Genomic DNA, 18,555 nt, shown 5'->3' with positions numbered 1-18,555 from the left:
CCAAATGGCATTTTCACAGGAAAAGACGCAAATACATTTCAGAAGAATCCCTTCAACCATCTTTACTCAACAAAATTACATCTGTATCTAATTCACAGGAAGATAATATACTTTTTTGTGAAAACACTGTCCACTGTTCCGCTGCCAAGCCAAGAGACACATCCCGTGAGGTGACCTGCATCTCCCATTCTCCGTCCTTCAGTCACACACAAAAATCTCCCCGGGCATCCAGATTTTCCTGATCCCAACATTCCTGCTTAACTTCATTTGGAGCCACGCTCTCCATAGTTTAGGGAAGCATCCCCTGACTTTTCCTGATTTGGGCAGAGCACGAGGGCAGCCGAGCCGTTCCCCCTTTCTCTGTTCTGATTTCACGAAATTCCCCGAGCACAAACCCTCGCCTAAGCCATTCTTCATTGCACTGGATGAACTTCATGTATTTCTTGAGCAAGGGCAGCCTGTTTTCTTCCCTTACCCTTCATCGAATTGTGTGTTTTTCTCAAGCTTCTGGTTTAAAAGGAAAAGCTAATTTGATCGGACTGGATTTCGATTACAATATTCAACCATGACTAAGTCGGCTGAGATTCCTCCCAAGTAAGGATCAAATGTTGCTGCAGGAGCTTTCAGCTTTTATGAAAACAATCCCTTCTGTTGATTTATATTATCTTTTAAGAATCCACATTTGATTGTAGTTGAAGACATGACACCCGTCACCCCAAGTGAAGGGAGAAAACTGTGGTTTGGGTTTTGCAAAATCTAAGCAGAGGGCGGTTTGGATCTTATTGCATCTGATCTAAACAGCTGAGATGATCGAGGGTGGAGATGTGTGGGTGAAGAGATAAACACTCCTGCTACAAAGCCTTAGTACAGTGACAAACACGCTTATGACGGACGTCCATAAAATGGGATGAGACACCAAGCCGGTGCTTTGAAGGTTTGTGCCTGGTGAGCCGTGTCGCTTGGGGCAGGGATGGAGCAGCAGCAGGACAAGCGTGTGCTGACCCACCCGAGTCCTTCGGCGGTCCGGTCTGGAGTGGGGAAGCTGCGGCTGGGGTCCAGGACGCTGGTCAATGGGTTTTCATCACGAGCTCTTCCAGCGCCTTCTCCCTCTGATTCCCACAAAGCAAAAGAACTTCTTTGATTTCATTTTGCTGGAAACCCATATCGTTAAACTGAGCTAACAAATGCAAGAATTCAGCTGCCTGGAGGAAGAAGGAAGGAAGAGAAAGGAGCGATGTTATCATGGGGTTTTAAGGATGGATTTATCGTAGAGCGGCAGCAGAAGCAGCGCTGGGTGACGAGGCTGCAGCCAGATGACCTGGCCGGGTTGTGTTACCGCTGAAGGGCACTTGCTGCTGCCACTGCCGACAGCAGAGCGAGGGCACACGTACCGCTGCTAGTGTCTAAAAGCGTGCCTTTACATCGACTTCTTAAATAAGAAATATTTAATAGTCTCTAGCTTCACTTATTCCTTTTAAAGTTTAATATGACTTCCACGCAAGTGTTTGCCCGCGTTACGAAGAGACCGGGGAAAGGCAGCGAGTACAAGCTGGAATTAATTTGCCCTGCTTCCCCCCTTGCTCAGGCTGGGCCCCAGCACCACAACATCTCCTGGAGCCGCGTCCTCAATAAATAACCTCCTGCCTGACACCGACACCCGGTGCCCTCCCTCTGCCGCAGCCCTAATGAGCGGTGAGCCGGCGATCCTACGATCCTACGTGTTGTCGGCATCCCATCAAACAGCACCAGCCCAAATTTCAAGTAAATTTTCCCCTCCAGCTCTTCACTACCCCCAGGAGGAGGTCGGTGATGGAGACCAACACCCGGTGTGCCACTGCGGTTCTTCTCTCTGGGGGGGTGAAGGCAAAGGGGGAGCCGGGAGGAAGGTGGCGATCACGGGTGCTGGTGGGCTCAGGGCGGGGGATTCCCCGTGCAGGGGCTGAGCGAGCATTGTGCTCACACAGTGGGGGGGAGAGGATGGATGGAGAAGAGTGACAGAGCGGGTGTCCTTCCCCGGGGGGGGCGGTCCTTAAGGTGCTGCCCCGGGGGTCTGCCATGCGTGCGGGCTCACTGCTTGCAGGCGATGGGTCTGACCTGCCAGGAGGCTGCGCGAGGGGCAGTGGAGGGAGAGGGGAGAGTGCAGCCCGCTGGAAAAGCGAGCCCGGAGGATGGAGCACAAAGGGCCGGGCTGTGCCACCATGTTCTGACCTTTTTCTCCGAGTACTGGAACATTTCCATGGCCTCCTCCACCTGCCCTTCCTCGTAGCCCTGCTTCAGCAGCCGGTCACAGGCCCCCAGGTAGCTCAGGAACTGCAGAAGACGACGACCGGGGTTAATCCAACCTCGCAGACACGGGCAACAAGTGCATTTGGGACCCCACCTTGTCAGCTTCCAGGGACATGCTCACGGGGAGGACCTGGGCCACCACCGTCCTGCCGGCTCCCATCTGATGCTCGGCCAGGGCGGTCTGTCCGTCAGCAGGACTCCCGCCGGAGAAAACAACATCTCGGTCCCCCTCACTCCCCCAGGGTGAGAATGAGAACAAACGGAGAGAGGACAAGGAGCAAACCAAACCTCTGAACCATCTGAGATACAAAGCGATGGTCTCCAGGCTGCGGGGTGAAGCAGAGCCTGTCCCAGTGGGACGTTTACCCCCGGCCGACCCGGCATCCCTTTGATGCGCTGGCGTTCAGGTGCCTGCGGGTTCGCTCCAGGGTCCAAGCACAAAACCCACCCCAGGGGAGACCCGTGCGCTGTCATTACTGAAAGTAAAGTTATTTTTGGCTTTCCTCGTCGTTCTTGGAGTGCTGACAGCACTATTCCCAGCGGTATCTTTTAAATACCACGAGAATCATTCACTGTCCAAAAACATATGGGACAGACAATAATAAATGAGCTATACAATAGCAGGGGGAATAAAAACATCCCACGGGTCTCCGCGGAGCTGTGCCGTCTTCATCCAAGGAGAAGCTGATTCATATCTCCCCAGATCCACCAGCGCACAGACCTCCACCCTCCCCAGCACCACCCGTAGCCAAGGAGAAGGGTTCAGTAAAAGACCATAAAACATATGAAAAAGCCAAAGAAGTATCTCAAACGTTGAGTTGATCGTTTGGCTAAACAACAGAGTAAGGTTTTTAAGAAATGGCAGCCCTAAGGAGTGGCTTATTAACTCAAAAATGAGACAGTCGTTGGTCATTGGCATTCGTAACCTGTTTTTACTCTCCTCATTACCTGACTAACTAAAATCCCCGGATTATTGCTGTATTTTCTTGCCCTGTCGCAGCAGGGACAGCCGCTCATGGCAGAACACAGCCTGTCCCGGCAGCCTGTTCAAGCCCAGCATGAAATTGAGGCTGTTGTGAACTCAATGATTTTTATCATTAAATATATATATATATATATCCTCAAGAGTAAACAAAATCAGATTTTTAAATATTATGACCTGCTAACCCCTTGGGCCCGGTACCAGCCCCACCACTCGCTGGGAAGGAGGAGGTGCCGCTCTTCCCTCATTTGCTGCTACTTGAGGTTACGTGCAGCAATTTAGCTTTCCACATCAAAGATGAGCATGTGCAGTGACGTAAAGGAAATCCCCCCGCTCCGGTGGGTTTTTATCTTCCACGTCCCCATACCGCTTTGGCTGACTCCCACCGGAAAGACCCATCCCCACACGGTCCCCACTTCAGGTGCTCCCAACAACTGGCTGCTTAAGAAGAGCAAAACCTTACCACCAACCATTTCACCGACCCACCTGGACCATGGACCAAACACTGCCAGCACGGAAAAAAAACACAAGCAAGCACCACCAAAGACCCAAACGCTGATTTCATTTGAGCTTCCAGGGACAGAGGGTCTCTGGGGGGACAGGGAGACCCCAGCCAGCACCGTGGCGGACAGTCCTGCTCAACTCACTGCCGCAAACCCTGCCACCAAGGACGCAACTTCTACAAGCATTGGAGAGGCTCAGGGAGCCACAGCCGGTGGGGATGGCTGATGGCTTGTAGGAAGCGCTGAAGATCCAGATCGTTGCTTAGGGGAAGACAGTAAGTTCTTGCAGAGGAGGAAAGGGGCAGGAGGACACTACAGAAGCACAACGGAGCACATATTTTACCATATTATTGATTTTACAAGAGTCCAACAGTCCATAGGAAGAGACTCCCCATCTGGTCATGGCCAGGAGAACGCCCTGCTCTGACCCCCGTGCTTACGGCTGTTTGAGGAGACGGATGCTGACCAGCTGCAGCCATTTCTCGATGATGAGAGCGCACATTGAGAGTTTCATGGATCACCAATGCGGTTTTCATTGATGAATGATCATTGATCAAGATGCAATGATGCATTTTTGGTTTAGCCCTTGGCCATGACATCCTAGATGGTGAGCCTCTGGCGTGTTGGGGCAACTAACCCTGCCTGAGCCTTTTAGAGAGGTTCTTCCACCAAAATTGAGAAGGCATCGCCTCTGTAAGGCAGCAGACTTGCCTTCTCCACCAGGGTGGGCTCTGCCAGTTTGACTTGACACTGCAGAGAAATTAAGCAATTTTTGGCTACCATCTGGTACCGCAATCAATCTTCACAGCTGAAGCTGTCATCGTCACGCACTGAAACCCCGCGTGACACCAGCAAGCAATGAAGAGCGCCCACAGCTCTTGTTTTTAACTTGAACTGAAACATATTTTCCAGGAAGGTTTAGCCTAATTTGGTAGTTTTGTACTTGTAAGAGACACGCGAAGGGCTACGCCTTACGTTTTATCTTGGCTGTTTTGGGCATAAACGGGAAAGATGGGAACTTCTGGTGAAGAAGGCACAGGATATAAAGCAGACCTTGTATCGTGGTCATTAAGCACCTCTCCAAGAGGATGGGAGTCCCTGCGTTTACACAGAAGGGAGCAGACTGCACCCATTTCCACCCTTAATAAGATGCGCTGCTCCTTCGTATTGGGACAGCAGTTGCTACAAGACACCCTTGCACGCAAAGAACGCAGGCTGGGCTCTGCCCAGCTCCCTCTTCCTATGAATTGAAGAAATAAAGCTTCCCTTCCCAGCTCGGCTTGCAGCGACGCTCGCCTGAAACGCCAGCGAGGGTCTGGGGAGGCTGGTCCAGCCGGGGGTGACTCAGGAGGAGCCAGAAGCTGCAGGATGACTCAGCTGCGGAGCAGCTTCGTGTGCCGACCAGAGGGGTAAGAGCTGGCCCACGCAGCGCAGGCAGCTCCCCAGGGAACGGGAAGGAGACTGGCACCCGACAGCGGCTGCTCGGTGCCGTGCCTGCTCACGCCTCGGCCCGGGGTCTGCTCCTGCTCCCTGCCACGACAGCCCGGTGGACATCCCCCTTGCTAAGCTCCGATCGAGCCCCTTCTCTCTCTCTGCAAGACCTACTTGGATCATTTAGCCTTATTAAATCCTCCGCTGCGATGGGCAGGTCCAGCCCTGAGCTTGCCAAGCTAGAGGGTCAGATCCAGCAGCATCCCTCACGGCACGGATGCTCCGAGCCCACCTGGACCAGGGGGGGTTTGTCTGGACAAGCAGAGACCTCAGGAATCGGGATGCAGCACGGCGAGCTGCGATGTGCTCAGATGCCAGGGGTAGGAAGAGGTTGTATGTTAATTATTTTCAATAAATTTCAGGTTATTATGGAGAGTTACTCTGGAAAAGAGCTCTGCGACCCAACCGCAATGCTTGCATGGAGCCCCTGGTTGCTCCAACGCGGGGACCGTGTGTTTTGGAGAGAGCCCAGGCAAATCTCTGAGGTATTCGTACAGTCCCGCTCTGACAGGATGAGCCATGGCAATAATCATACGAGTCTAACAGCCGGGAAAAAATGATGTGCAAAAAGTTTCCATATACGGGGGCAAAATTTGTACTTCAAAAGGACAGCATGCTCCATACAACAGATTGAAGAGATAACGTTACCCGGCCGGTATTACTTGCTGAAAAGCCGAGGGCGACTCATTGCTATTTTATTACAGCAAAAGCGCAGACGTGTGATCTCATGTTAACTGAGGTCTGATACCACAGTGGGCAACCCAAGGCCATCAGAAGTCCACCCCAAGCCAGACACCCATCCCTTTCTCCACAAAAATCCAGTTTTTCTTTACCAAAAGCTTTCCATGGCGCCGTGCCGGCTCCACCAACCTGACTTAAGCTTTGCTTCCCAGTCTTCTGGAGGGTGAGGATGGCTTTGCGAGTGGGGTAGCCCAAGGCTATAACGGGCTCGATGAGGTCTCGCTCCTCTTGGCTCAGCGCCGAGAGCAGGTCAGCTGCCGAATCCGGCTGGGATCTGTGGGAACTGAGAGGTCGCGCAGGCGTGGAGGCTGGGGGGAGGCAGGCGTAGGGGCTGAGGGACTGCAAGAAAAAAAAAAAAAACAAACAACAAAAAACCAGCAGATGGTCTTCTTGCTCCAGCTCGTGAAACGATGTTAAACGACGCAGGCTGAAGCAATGCTTTCGAATGCAAGCAGCTACCTTGCTCTTTCCAGAAGAGGAAAAGTCCCATTCATGGAACAAACCCCCTTGGGCATCAAAGGAACTGGATTTCATTAAATCCAGGCTCAGCTATAGATACAGACCAGAGAAAATAGTGCTCAGGAGGGTTCGTGACGTTTATCAGATGCATTTAGGTTTCTGTTACAAAGCCGGCTCCAGAAATGACCTTGCACACAGAAACGTTCGCCTGAGTATGAGGCTTTAGTATTTGGCACGATCCATTTGTTAACAGCAGCCGAGCAGGGTGGGCAATGGATTACTAATTAGTTGCAACAGCTGTTTAGCGTATAAACACACATGGGCATTTAATCTTTCATTAATTACCCCACATCTAATGCAACTACATATAGATAACCTGGCCTTTCCTGTGTCCGATGGTTTTAATTGTGGGTTTTCAGTAATTCATCTCCTGAATCTCTCAAGTAGCCGGATGAGATGTGATTTCTTAAAAAACATGGCGCAATCCAGATTTAAAGTGATGGAAAGCAATATTTACTCCACCACTTCACACCACACCAGTCTCTATCGTTAAACAATTTGTCTTTCTAGTAGGACTACAAAATGTAAAGTTTCCTACTTCTAAGAACAGCCAGCCAGCCAGCATCACAGGAGAGGATGGGGATATTGCAAGGGGAGCCAGGTGAAGTGGCCTTTTCCAGCGATAAAACAGGGCGCAGGAGGGCAGTGAGCACCGGGACAGGTAACGGGGGAGACTCAGGGCAGAGGGAATGCAGAAACAGCCCGGTTTTGTCTCCGTTCTTCTCTTCTGGGGCTGCCAGGAAGAGCAGCTGCGATGGCTGTAAGGGGCATTTCCCCATAAACCCCGTTTGTATCTGTTAGAGCGGGGAAATGGAGAGGAAAGAGGGGAGAAAAAATGATTTAATTTGGGTTTTTAAGTGTTTCGATTGAGACTCAAATAAGATGCCTTGCTTGTTGAGAAAAACAGAGATCCTTCCAGAAAGCTTGCCTTTAAACCCCAGCAAAAAAAACCCCCGTTTCCTTCACTTCTTAGGAAAACTTGTCAGCGATTTCTCATGGGTTTAGTGTTCCCAAAGCCCCAGTTCGGTTCCATTTTGCTGGCCAGACCCCAGCAAACGGCACCGATCCGACACCCTCCACCTCCCTCCTGTCTCAGCAACAAGCAAAGGGCTACCGAAAGAAAACACCTCACCGGCACCGTGGGCTTATGCCGTTTGATCGGGGGGATCGGCGCGGCCGTGGCCGGAGGAGCCGGCACCAGGGTCCCCAGCCGGGACACGTCCGGGGCTGGCCCGTACTTGACGCTGCGGCTGGTGCTGGGGTGCTGGGGGAGCGGCCGTGGCACCGGGACCCCTCTGCTCTCCGCGGTGGCTCTGTTCAAAGGATGCACCAAAGCAGCGAGCTTCCTCCTGGCCGCTTCCAGCTCGTTCTTCATGTTGTTAAAGATCACCATGGATCTTCTCTGCTTGCTCGGGTCCGGGCTGGCTGGGTTGTTGTCGCCATTCTCCGGCGAGGGCTCCAGCAAGCCGGGCGACGTCTTTGGTCGGGTCTGGTAAAAGTCGGGACGCGGGGCCGCACCTCTCCCAGCGTTTCTCCTCCTGGAAACCTTTTCATCCTTGTCGTTCTCTTCCCAGGAGGTCGAGGAGTACTCGTCATCCTCCGAGTACTCCTCCTCCTCCGAGTGCCAGGTCTCGCTCTCGGTGTCGGACAAGGCACCTCTGCCGTCGGCAGCGCTCAGGCTGACGCAGCGCCGCACCGCCCCGTCCCGCGCTCTGCCAGCGTAGCTGTCGGCAGGGTCCACCAGCAGCAGCCAGCACGGCGGAGCCGTGGGGACGACTTCGGAGGTGACCCGATGCCGGGAGGTTTGCTGCTGAGAGGCCACCTCGACCCAGTAAAGCACTTTTCTTTCCAGCGAGAAGTCGTGCTGCGGAAGAGCGAGAAGCAGCTGGTGAGGGCATCTGAAACCAGAGCACGCGGCACGGAGCAAAGGCTGCATCCTGCCCGCAGTGGGTCCTGTTTCCCCGAGCGCCGGGGCTGGCTGCGTGCACTAGGGCTGAGGATTGGGCAGTGCCAGCCTCACTCCTATAGGGAATCCCCAAAATTTATCCTTGGGAAAAAAATAAAATAATCTGGTTACAAACTTATTACTATTTGTAATCTACAATTCTGTTGATAAGTGTTTTATGCTCGGAGGTGGTTTCGTGTCGCTTTGGCTGCTGTGGAAGGGGAGAGGGTGCAGACAGGAGGTGCGAGCATCCCGGTTTCGGGCAGCTGCGGAGAGGCACCGCACCCAGCCGCAGGCAACGGGCAGCTCCAGGACGGTGGCAGAGCTCGTTTGTGACCCTCGTTAGTGGTACCCGGGCAGAGCCACATCGGGTACGGGGGCTCGGGAGCCACCAAGGCGGGAGGTGCCACCTCGGGCAGAGGCAGGACCAGCTGCGGGAGCCTCCAGCGGCGCTGGGGGCTCAGTCGGTCCCGGAACACAGTCATCATTTCCTCATAGTCCGGCTTAAAATATAAGCGTGTTTGAGACTGAAATCTGAGGGTTTTCCTGGAACAAACAAGCCTTGCCCGTCCCAGAGCTCTCCAAACAAGGTCTCCTCCAGACGGGCAGGCAAGTACATTCACAGCCCAGGAATGCTGTTTTTACTGCTCCGCTCATCAGCCATAGACCCAAACCCGCCTCCCCGAGGAAAACACCAGCACGTGCCTCCAGAAGGATCAGCCCGGACCACCAGCGCAATCGTTCAGCCTCGGTGGGGAGCACCGACACGTCCCCGATCAGGGAGAAACCTGGGGCTGGGGGTTTCCCGGGGGAGGATGGGGTGGTGGAGGACCTCAGCGGGTCCAGGGGGACGCACACCATCACCTGCCTTCACACAGGTGGCAAAATTACGTGTGTGTTAACATTTTCTTTGATTATGGCTTAAAATGAACAACATGGCAACTCTTCATGTTAAACACGTCCTGTGGATTTGGGATGTGTCATTTTTGGGGGGAGGGATTAGCAAGGCTGAGCTAGGGAAAAGCCAGATGTGGGGTTTACTGCTGCTTCACCCATCCCCAGGAGCGAGCAGAGGCTGTTTGGGATCGCCCAGATCGCCTTCCCCCCCCTGTGAAGTGCACTCACCCCATCTACGGGTGAGACTACTTAAGGCTGAACACGCAAAGTATTGACATCGTCTTCGACCGGAGCTGTGCTAACACTACCCGTAAGTCTGGAGAGCCAGCTCCATGGAGAGCCAACTCCACGCCTTCAGGGCAGTTGTACAGGGAAAGGCTTTCACGGAGAGCTCCTTTGAATCGCCGTGCCGGGCTTTAAAATCGGTGACAAAGCTGTTACAGCAAGAGGTGTAAATTCAAAAGCGCTACAGGACTGAGCAACGTGGAAGATCACAAAGTGCCACAGGATATTATAAATATATAATATATATATATATGTTGCCAGTACAGGTGCCTGCTTACATCTCTGTTAGATTTATTAATAAATATTATAAATCTTTAATAAATGTTATTAATAAATGAGACAATGATGATTCCAGACTAGAAAGCAATCCCAGAGTAGAGCCTAAAGTTTGTCCTCCTGTCCCAGAAGGACCCAACCCTCCCGCTTGGACCAGATTAAAAAAGACACCCCAAACCTACCCCCCCTTCCTCACTCCCACCCACCACCAATCATCCTCACCTCCTCCCACTCCTGCAAACCAGCCGATTAAGAGGAAATCAATTAGGAGGAGAGGTTTCCCCTCTCTCACAAGGAAAGGCAAACACCGCTGACATCCCTTTGAGCATCCCCCCAGCAGCAAACGCGGGTGCGGGCACAAGCAGAGGCCACTCACCATGGTGCTCATGAGGATGTCGGTGCAGTCGGGGAGGTCGATGGCCGGGGCGGTGATTAAAGTGTTTTCTCCTCCTGAGTCCCCGTCGAGGCTCCTGGCCGTCCGGAAGGGTACTTCATCCAGGTAGCTCATCGCCGCCACCTGACTTCTTGCTGCTGGAGGAAAGGATGCAACAAAACTGTCAAATGCAGGAGTAGCACCTTGAAAGTTGGGTGGAAGGAGAGAAAGATGAGCTATTTCAAGTGATGCCGGTGAAAGGAACGCAGCCCTTAGAGACGCTGCCAGCCGAGTATAAACCGCTGTGTGCAATGCCCAGATTTGCAACATCTTAATTACCGATACCGGGAAGATTTGTCTGAACTAACCTTTGCTATTCTGAGCTTGAGCCAGCAGGACCTGACCGAGCTTACAGCTTCATTTGGCAGAGATCCTGAGCGCTTTTCTCCTCCGCTTCCACCTCCACGCACGCCCCGCTGCTTCCATCCCTCCTCCCGCCTCTCCCTCCGCTGCCCATCGCACGTTCCCTTTCCCAAACCGGGGGCAGACCAAACGCTTTTCCCAGTTACAGAGGCAGAAACCGCGGCCGAGGAGGACACCTCGCAGGTCTCCTCTCTCTGCAGGACCCGAGAGCACCCGCGGTCACACACGTGCGTGCGGCCACGTGCCGCTAAGCCGTCACACGGAGCAGCCCCGGGAGCTGGGGCAAGGGCATCCCCCAGATGCCAGACAAGGATGCCGGCGCATCAGGCAAGCTTTGGCATTAGAGGGATGCCGAAGGAGGCATTTTAAGGCCAGATTAGCTTTTAAGAACCAGCGAGTCGTTTTAAGTGCGGTGATGTTTTTTTAGATCAGGAATAGCAGGGGAGAGAAAACTTTCTGAGGAACCGGGAACGGTGGCATGGAAAAAATGACTGCAATAGCGTAGCCATCAGCTCTCTATAAATGTCTCAATTTAGTAAAAAGCCACTACTTGCTGCATGAAGCCTCAAGTCCTCAGCTTCCCAGGGACAACAGCGTGCAAAATAATTTCCTTTACATATTTTCAAGTGGCGAGAGCTGAGGGCAGTCTTCCACCGAGCCCCGGGACCCGCAGCCCATGCCCGTCCCAAAGCAGCAGCCCTCAGCAGCCGTTCTCAGGACACGAGGAGTAAATAACGGGTGTGACGTCCCTAAGTGCTTCTACCAATTTATTTTTTCCTTTAAAAAGAAATGGCTTCTCTGAGAATGAGGATAAACACTCCACAAAAAGAAAATAAGCAGAGGAACGTATACGAGGAAGAAAAAGCTGCCCGTTTAATGCAAAAATAAGGGTCTAAAAGGGAAATGGCATTCAAGGGAGTTTGTTATGTTAGAAAGGGACTGACAAACCGCTCCCAGACCACAAACAGTGACACGCACGGTCGCTCTCATCAGAATTACAAAAGAGTCGTTGCTCGCCTGCTTACGCCAGGAGCCTTTAATACCCGGGGCTGCAGCGCAGGCAGAGCCCGTAACCAGCTTTGCGGCTCCCGCACACGTGCTGCCGCTAACACGCGACACACGCAACGTGTCGGGAGCCTCGCACGGAGCCGGGAGCCTCGCACGGAGCCGGGCCATCTGCTCCCCAGCCTAAGAGGGCTAAGCCTAAGATACAATCCACGTCAGCGCTGATAAAGACAACGCGTGAAAACATCTGTAAGCAGAGGCTGCAACTCCTCGGCGCGGCCGCGCAGCCCCTGCCTGCAAGAGGGACGGACTCTCCTCACAGCTTCTGCTGGAAATCGGCTCTTCCCAAAAGCTGTGAGGTACCAAGGTGCGAAGGAAGAAAAGATTACCTCGTCCTCCATCACCTAGAATGGCTTTACTCGGTTTTAAATGCCACTGTAAGGGCTGGAGATGGGTAGTGAATGTGTCTGAAGCCACGATGAAGAAAATATGGTACTGTATCTCACTGCATAAATACTGTGCTCTAAGAAAGGCTCCCACAAGTAATTGCAGTAATTTTTTCCATGCCACCGTTCCCGGTTCCTCGGAAAGTTTTCTCTCCCCTGTTATTCCTGATCTAAAAAAACATCACCACACTTAAAACGACTCGCTGGTTCTTAAAAGCTAATCTGGCCTTAAAATGCCTCCTTTGGCATCCCTCTAACGCCGAAGCTTGCCACACACTGGGGTGAGGAGCGACGACAACAAAAACCCTACTAGACAAGAGTAAGAGGGTCAGTCGTAAACGCAGACTTACACCAGAAAGCAACTCCTACAAGGGTTCTGAGCTCACCTGCTCCACACCAGCCCTGCCCGCTTTCACAGCGAAGATACCGGCTGGGAAACCAGCTAGTTCCTATCAGGAAGGGGACGTGCCTTAAAAGCGTGAGAAACCTGAACTGCCACCAGGGAGGGAACAGGATGCGAACGAGTCTTGGAAACTCATAGCCAAGCCTTCTTTTCTTCTGGGCTAGAATATTTTTTTAAAATTTAAAAATAGGAGAAAATACTATATTCAGACAAATTTGAATCTTAGAGCTGAATACACCAGGCTTTATTAAGAATTAATACCCTGTCTCCATGTATTTTATCAGTTACGATTTGAAACATTCCTCTTCCACTTGTGGCTTCAACATCTTCCCCACTAAAAACATTTTAACGCAGACAAGAGCAAATACATAGAACAAACCCCAGGAAGCTTGAGGGATTGATGTATACCTAAACATACATCACCTGCTGGCATTTTCAAGTCCTATTTTTATTAACAATATGAAATTATCCTTACCGTCAGACGAAATCATGGAGCTCTTCTCTCAGGGCAGGGAGAACAGGGTTGTTTCTACGCTGCCTGCTTATTCGTTCTTTAAGTTCTTGCAGTGTCAGACAAGCATCTAACTTTGAAGGTTTTAAGATTATCGTAGCTTAAGCGGTTAGCCTGTCCCATCAGACGTGCTGATGGCATAAGGAGCCTGATTATTTAAGCAGAGCATCCTGCAGTCACTGAGCTTCCTGAACTGAACTGCGTTGTTTCTGCAATTGTTTTTTCATTCTATTTGAACTTCTGGGTTTACATCAGGTAAGGCTCCCCGGGACCTGACCCAGCCATAGGTCTTGGAGTAACGAGGTGCTTGAAGCAAGAGGATGTATGGAGAGGGGATGGGAGGATGTGCGGAGATGTAAATCAGAACCCCTAACTCCAGGGGACTTCACGGTAATCTGTAATTTGGGGGCTATAGGTAGGCGATACGCACATAAACAAGAACTGCAAACTTCTGCACCCAGATTAATTCTATCAAAAATCACTAGTTTGTGCGCTCTAACAGAAATCAATGCAAAGCTTCAGCCAAGAAACTAACAACATCACATACAAGGCCCAAGCACTGAATTTAAGCAATTACATGTTGCCTCCTCCCTTAATTACAGGCTGTGATACAAAGAGGTAAGGGACTGGAGAGATTAAATCCAATCCCACACATTAGGGCTAAGCAAGAACAAGCGTGGCTCTGGAAAGATGCCACGACAATCTGCGTAGACCAGCAAAGCCCCAAACCCAGATGGCCCGCGACCGATCCAAGCAAACTCTCCAGAACACGGAAGGCTCTGAAATCAAGACGCCTCCGTCACCTCGTAGGAGGGAGAAGTTCCTTCACACAAACCTTCTGCCAGTAATCCTCTCCGTGTTGGAGTCGTATTTGATGCCAAGTACTGGAACAAATCTCTCCCTCGGAGTAAAAATACTTCAAACAAATAAAAAAAGAATTGTTTTTTTCTATTTATTCTTACAAAAAACAACTTAGAAAATAGAGCTGTGGTTTTTAATCAAATATTATAGACATTATCTGTCCCTATACAAAAATAGCTACATAGGCAAAAGCAATTACAGTAGGTTAGACTTCAGATTTTTTTTTTCCAGCAGGCTTATTTACCAAATTTATATATATTCACATGGCTGTCTGACCTATTTCACCACAACTGGGAATTTTTTCCATGTTGTGGTACCAGTTTTAGTCCACGAAAGTAAAATGTCAACAGCTGCTTTAATCAACCTTGGAAAACCCTGTCTTGTTTGTACTTCAGAATTTGTTTAAACTTGCAATAGGTTTGTTTCTACGCACAAAAATACAGGAACTGTTTTGACAGTGATGCTTGACATGCTTCATTTAAAAAGAAAAACATGTTTACTAATGATCTCTTTTTTTAAAAAAACCCCTTATTTCTGGAGATTTCATCATCTGGAAAGATGATGAAATATAAAGATAAAAGCCACTAAAAATAGGATGTTAATACTGGCACGAATACCCTGTCAGCCATGTTTCTTTATTAAGGTTGAGATTTGTTAACAAAAACTCTCAGCAGGACTGTAATTCCGTACCGCGAGAGGCCTAGCAGCTTTCGGCTTGCTCAGGTATTTCCCCGCAGAGCCAGACGGCAAAAACAGCTCTTACATTTTTCTTCAAGACATTCCGGTACCTGGCTACCAAAACAGAGGATAAGACTTCCTCACACGCAATTAGGATGAAACATTCCTCCAACATTAAAATAATTTATTACTAAACTATCTGACAGCACTGGCCCAAGTGTCGTTTGTGGGGAGACTCGGAAGAACCCATCCTGGAGGGATGCAGCTTCCTTCAGGGTGATCAGCTGGCACCAAGTACTGATCCCATTCATGCCTTGAACGGAGAAAGCACAGTTTGAGAGGAGAGCTGGTGTGAACTTGGTAGTAAGATTTATTATATACCCACATAAATATTTTTCCATATTGGTCAATACACAAAACACTGTAAACTGTACTCTGGAGCCTGGTTTTCAAAGCACAAATGTGAAAATTACACATACTACTCTATTAAATGGAGTGGCTACGCATGGAAGTGTGCTCTGCCTCACACGGGCATCTGTGGGATACAACTCTATCAAGCGAGAAGCTTGACCCTTACTGAAAAATAACCAGGACAATTCCTATCTGGAAGTTAACGAACCAAAAGGGACCATAATTTTACAATCTCAACAAACAATAGTTGTCATCTTTGATAATACAATAAAGATTTTGTTTGGTTTTACCTGATCTGGATCAGAGCTGCTACAGAATGCTCAGCTTGTAAGTAATATTCTCTGAAGGGCTGCAATAGATGGGCTAGAGGAAATTCATCTGTTAAAACACAAAGATAGAAATCCTTCAATAAACCAGAAAGACCTTTGATTCTAGTAAGTCTTAGCAGCCCCACATTTGCCAACTCATTTGCTGCTCTCCAGCTATAACCTGAAATCACTTCCCTATGTAATATATTACGGGCTATTTACATGTTTTGCACATCTCCTCATCAGAGGCAAGTCAAGACCAGCAGAACTTTTCCTGCCTCCATCCTCTAAACAAGGGGAACATACAGACACTGAATCTCTACAGACTACCCAAGTCACACTTACCAAATCACCAGACTAAAGCATCTGTTGGGTGCTGGAATTCTTCAATCTATTCTGTTTATTCTCATTTCAGCTTAATCTACAACCTCTTCTTGCAAAACATTCTGTAATCGGCTTGAGATATACGGCAGTCTATGGTGAAGAGCTAAACACTTCTTCTTACATCACATGTGTTAACAGCACACTATGTTTATCCCATCTTTTTCTCAGAGCATAAATTACTCCAGTGGACGATTTCTTTCTCGACTATTTTTGTGCCCGCATTTTAAACTCAGTGTTTATGAGGTGGGAGTATGGCATGAAAAAATACTGTTAAGTATGGCACGCAGAATTTACCTGGATCCCCAAACAGCTTGGAATCAATTTCGAGTTTCTGCTGTAATAGTTTTTCCCTTTCCTTCTTCTGTTTCTTTTCCATTTCTCTCTTCCTCTCCTCCTCCTGTTCTCCCTCCAACATAACTCTTAATGCTCTCTCCTCAGCTTCATACAGCTCTGTGCGATTTTTGAGCAATGTTTTGAGACTCTCCACCTGATTTTCAAATGCTTCGTCTGCTGAGGGGGGTGGACAAACACCTAAAGAGAAAGAGAATTAATTTTAAATTTTCAAATTCAGAAGGGGCTCTGTTATCAGACTCAATAACCTTGCTAACAACTGTCTTACTGGCATAATTCCTCTATCAAGAAAGAGCTTGGAAACGTAGGAACGCAACCAGTGTATTCAGCATTTTATAGCTATTCTTGCATAACAATGTAACTAAAATCACTAATAAACAGTTTTTTCAAGCTGCACCTTGCTAGCCAGTGCAGGGTGTGCACATCATCTTATTTCCCCCATGCGCAATTAAAAAAGTTTGGTAAAAATCTCATTGTTAACCTTTCCTGCCAGCAGCCTCTTTCCTCAGTTTCCGAAGCTTTTCTAACGCACGCAGGATGTCCACCATTCTCTTTGTGTCTGCTTGTTTCTTCCGTACTTCAGATAAGACGCTGTCTGCAGCAGCCTTGAGTTCTCGTTCCTATGAAAGAAAGAAAAAAAAGTTAGGATGTGTGACATATCCCACGCAGACAAGAATTTGGTGGTACTTTCAAAAAGATTAGCGAAGCACTGGCGATCAAAATAACTTCCTAATAACACAGCCATAGCAAGTAAGCCAACCATCCAACTGTGCCTTCTTATAAAAAAAGCTAAAACATGAGAGACTTCAGAAAACAAAAAAAAGAAGGCTGAGCAACCCAGAAATTTGGGCCAAATGGCTAATGAATTCATAAAGCCTGATAACCTTTAACCCCAGAAAGTTGGAAAAACCCATACAATAAACATAAACCATCCCAATTCTACAGCACAGTAGTTAAAGACCATTAACATGGTGCGGTCCGAACACAGAACCTTTCCCAACAGCTGCTCTGGACCATTCCAGACCTCGCACCTGCAGAGGGGAGCTCTTTGGCCAATAACCAACACAAAGGTGCCTACAGCACCTCCCAGCAAGCCTAATCTGGGGTGCTTTGGTTTAGTTTTTTTTGCTTTGGAGCTGTTTTACTTCCCTATGAGACCAAAAAAGCTTCCAAACAAGCAGCTTTACAAGGACGGAGCCTGCAGGCAAGGCTTACAGTTGCTGAAACGGCACTGACCACCACGGGGTAGCTGTGAGCCGTGTGGGGCAGCTGACAGCTCAGGACCAGAGACGAAGACCTCCACACACAACGAAAGCTCAGAAACCACTTAAACCCCAACCGTCAAGGCCTGGGACATGACCACGACAAAGCTGAGACGCCCACCAAGGAAGAAGCAGGGCTGCAGGCCCCGGGAACAGCGCGTCTCCATGCAAGCCAAACCCATGCAGCTCCCAGATGGCACCTACAGAACCGCGGGGTCCAAAGCCAGGCGCCGGGCAAGCACAGCCCGCCACGACCCCGTTACCGGCAGGTCTCCCCCGGCCCTGCACGCTGCCCTACGCCCCAGAGGGACGGGCAGGAGCCCCGGGAGGCCGGGGCGGGCAGGCTCAGGCCGCTCGGGACCGTACCCGGTTCTTCTCCTCCACCTCCTGGATGCACTTGGCCCTCCACTGGTCGATTTTGGCTTCCCGCTCGGCGGCCCGGACCGCCTCCTCCTCCTTGGCTGCCTTCGCTTCTTGCTTCCTCCGCTGCAGGCGCAGCCTCCTCTTCCTCGCCCTCTCCGCCTTCCTCCGCAGCGCCTCCCGGTAGCCGGGTTCCCTCAGGGGACGCACGACCTCCCGCAGCTCCCGCCGCGCCTCCTCCGCTTCCTCCCTCGCCTGGGCCCATCCCGCCTCGTCCCCCTCGGCCTCCCGCCGCCGTAGGGCCCGGCAGAGCGCGGCCAGCCGCCCCACCAGCCCCAGCGCCTCCACCGCCAGCTCCCGGGCGCTGCTGGGGCTGGCGGCGGCGGGCGGCGGTGGCGGAGGGGGAGCGGCCCGGCGCCGGCCCAGGAACTGCGACAGCCACAGCTCGTCCTGCTGCCGCTGCGCCGCCGCCGCCTCCTCCTCAGCCACCGGCCGCGGCGGGAACGGAGGAGCCGGCGAGAAGTAGGGGCCGCCGCCCGGCGGGAAGCGCGGCCCCGCGTCGCCCTCAGGCCCGGCCGGCGGCGGCGGCAGCGGCGGTAGGAGGAAGGGCGGGGGCGCCGCCGCTGCCGCCGTCACGGCGAAGGGCCCTGAGCGAGCGGCGGGGCCTGGAAAGGAGGCGGCGGGCGGCGGGAAGGGCCCGGCCGGCGGCGGGAAGGCGCGGAACGGCGGCGGGGGGAAGCGCCCGGCGAACGGCGGCGGCTGCGCCATGATGCCGCCTCGGCCCGCCCCCTCCCCGGCGCCGCAGCGTCCCCTGGCGGCCGGGAGGAACCGCCGCCCGGCCCCGGCCCCGCCCC

At 51.3% G+C, this 18,555-nt stretch overlaps 2 protein-coding genes across 2 annotated transcripts; both read right to left on the bottom strand.

Annotated features, from left to right (window-relative positions):
- Positions 1 to 36: 36 nt before the first annotated feature.
- On the bottom strand, positions 37 to 14,410 carry UBAP1L (ubiquitin associated protein 1 like). Its single transcript, XM_075763968.1, has 6 exons — positions 13,922 to 14,410; positions 10,302 to 10,456; positions 7,655 to 8,386; positions 6,133 to 6,342; positions 2,209 to 2,310; positions 37 to 1,202 (listed from the first exon to the last, which is right to left on the bottom strand). Exons 2-6 carry the CDS (start codon positions 10,431 to 10,433, stop codon positions 1,068 to 1,070), a joined length of 1,311 nt encoding a protein of 436 aa, XP_075620083.1. The 5' UTR covers positions 10,434 to 10,456; positions 13,922 to 14,410; the 3' UTR covers positions 37 to 1,067.
- A 151-nt stretch (positions 14,411 to 14,561) lies between these two features.
- Positions 14,562 to 18,514, bottom strand: PDCD7 (programmed cell death 7). Its single transcript, XM_075763967.1, has 5 exons — positions 17,708 to 18,514; positions 16,561 to 16,699; positions 16,023 to 16,259; positions 15,327 to 15,414; positions 14,562 to 14,938 (listed from the first exon to the last, which is right to left on the bottom strand). The coding sequence occupies exons 1-5, from the start codon at positions 18,467 to 18,469 to the stop codon at positions 14,821 to 14,823; spliced, it is 1,344 nt and encodes a 447-aa protein (XP_075620082.1). The 5' UTR covers positions 18,470 to 18,514; the 3' UTR covers positions 14,562 to 14,820.
- Between the last annotated feature and the right edge of the window lie 41 nt (positions 18,515 to 18,555).

This window comes from Balearica regulorum, chromosome 12, assembly GCF_011004875.1.
Source record: "Balearica regulorum gibbericeps isolate bBalReg1 chromosome 12, bBalReg1.pri, whole genome shotgun sequence".
NCBI lineage: Eukaryota > Metazoa > Chordata > Aves > Gruiformes > Gruidae > Balearica > Balearica regulorum.
This window is presented reverse-complemented; position numbering and strand designations above follow the sequence as displayed.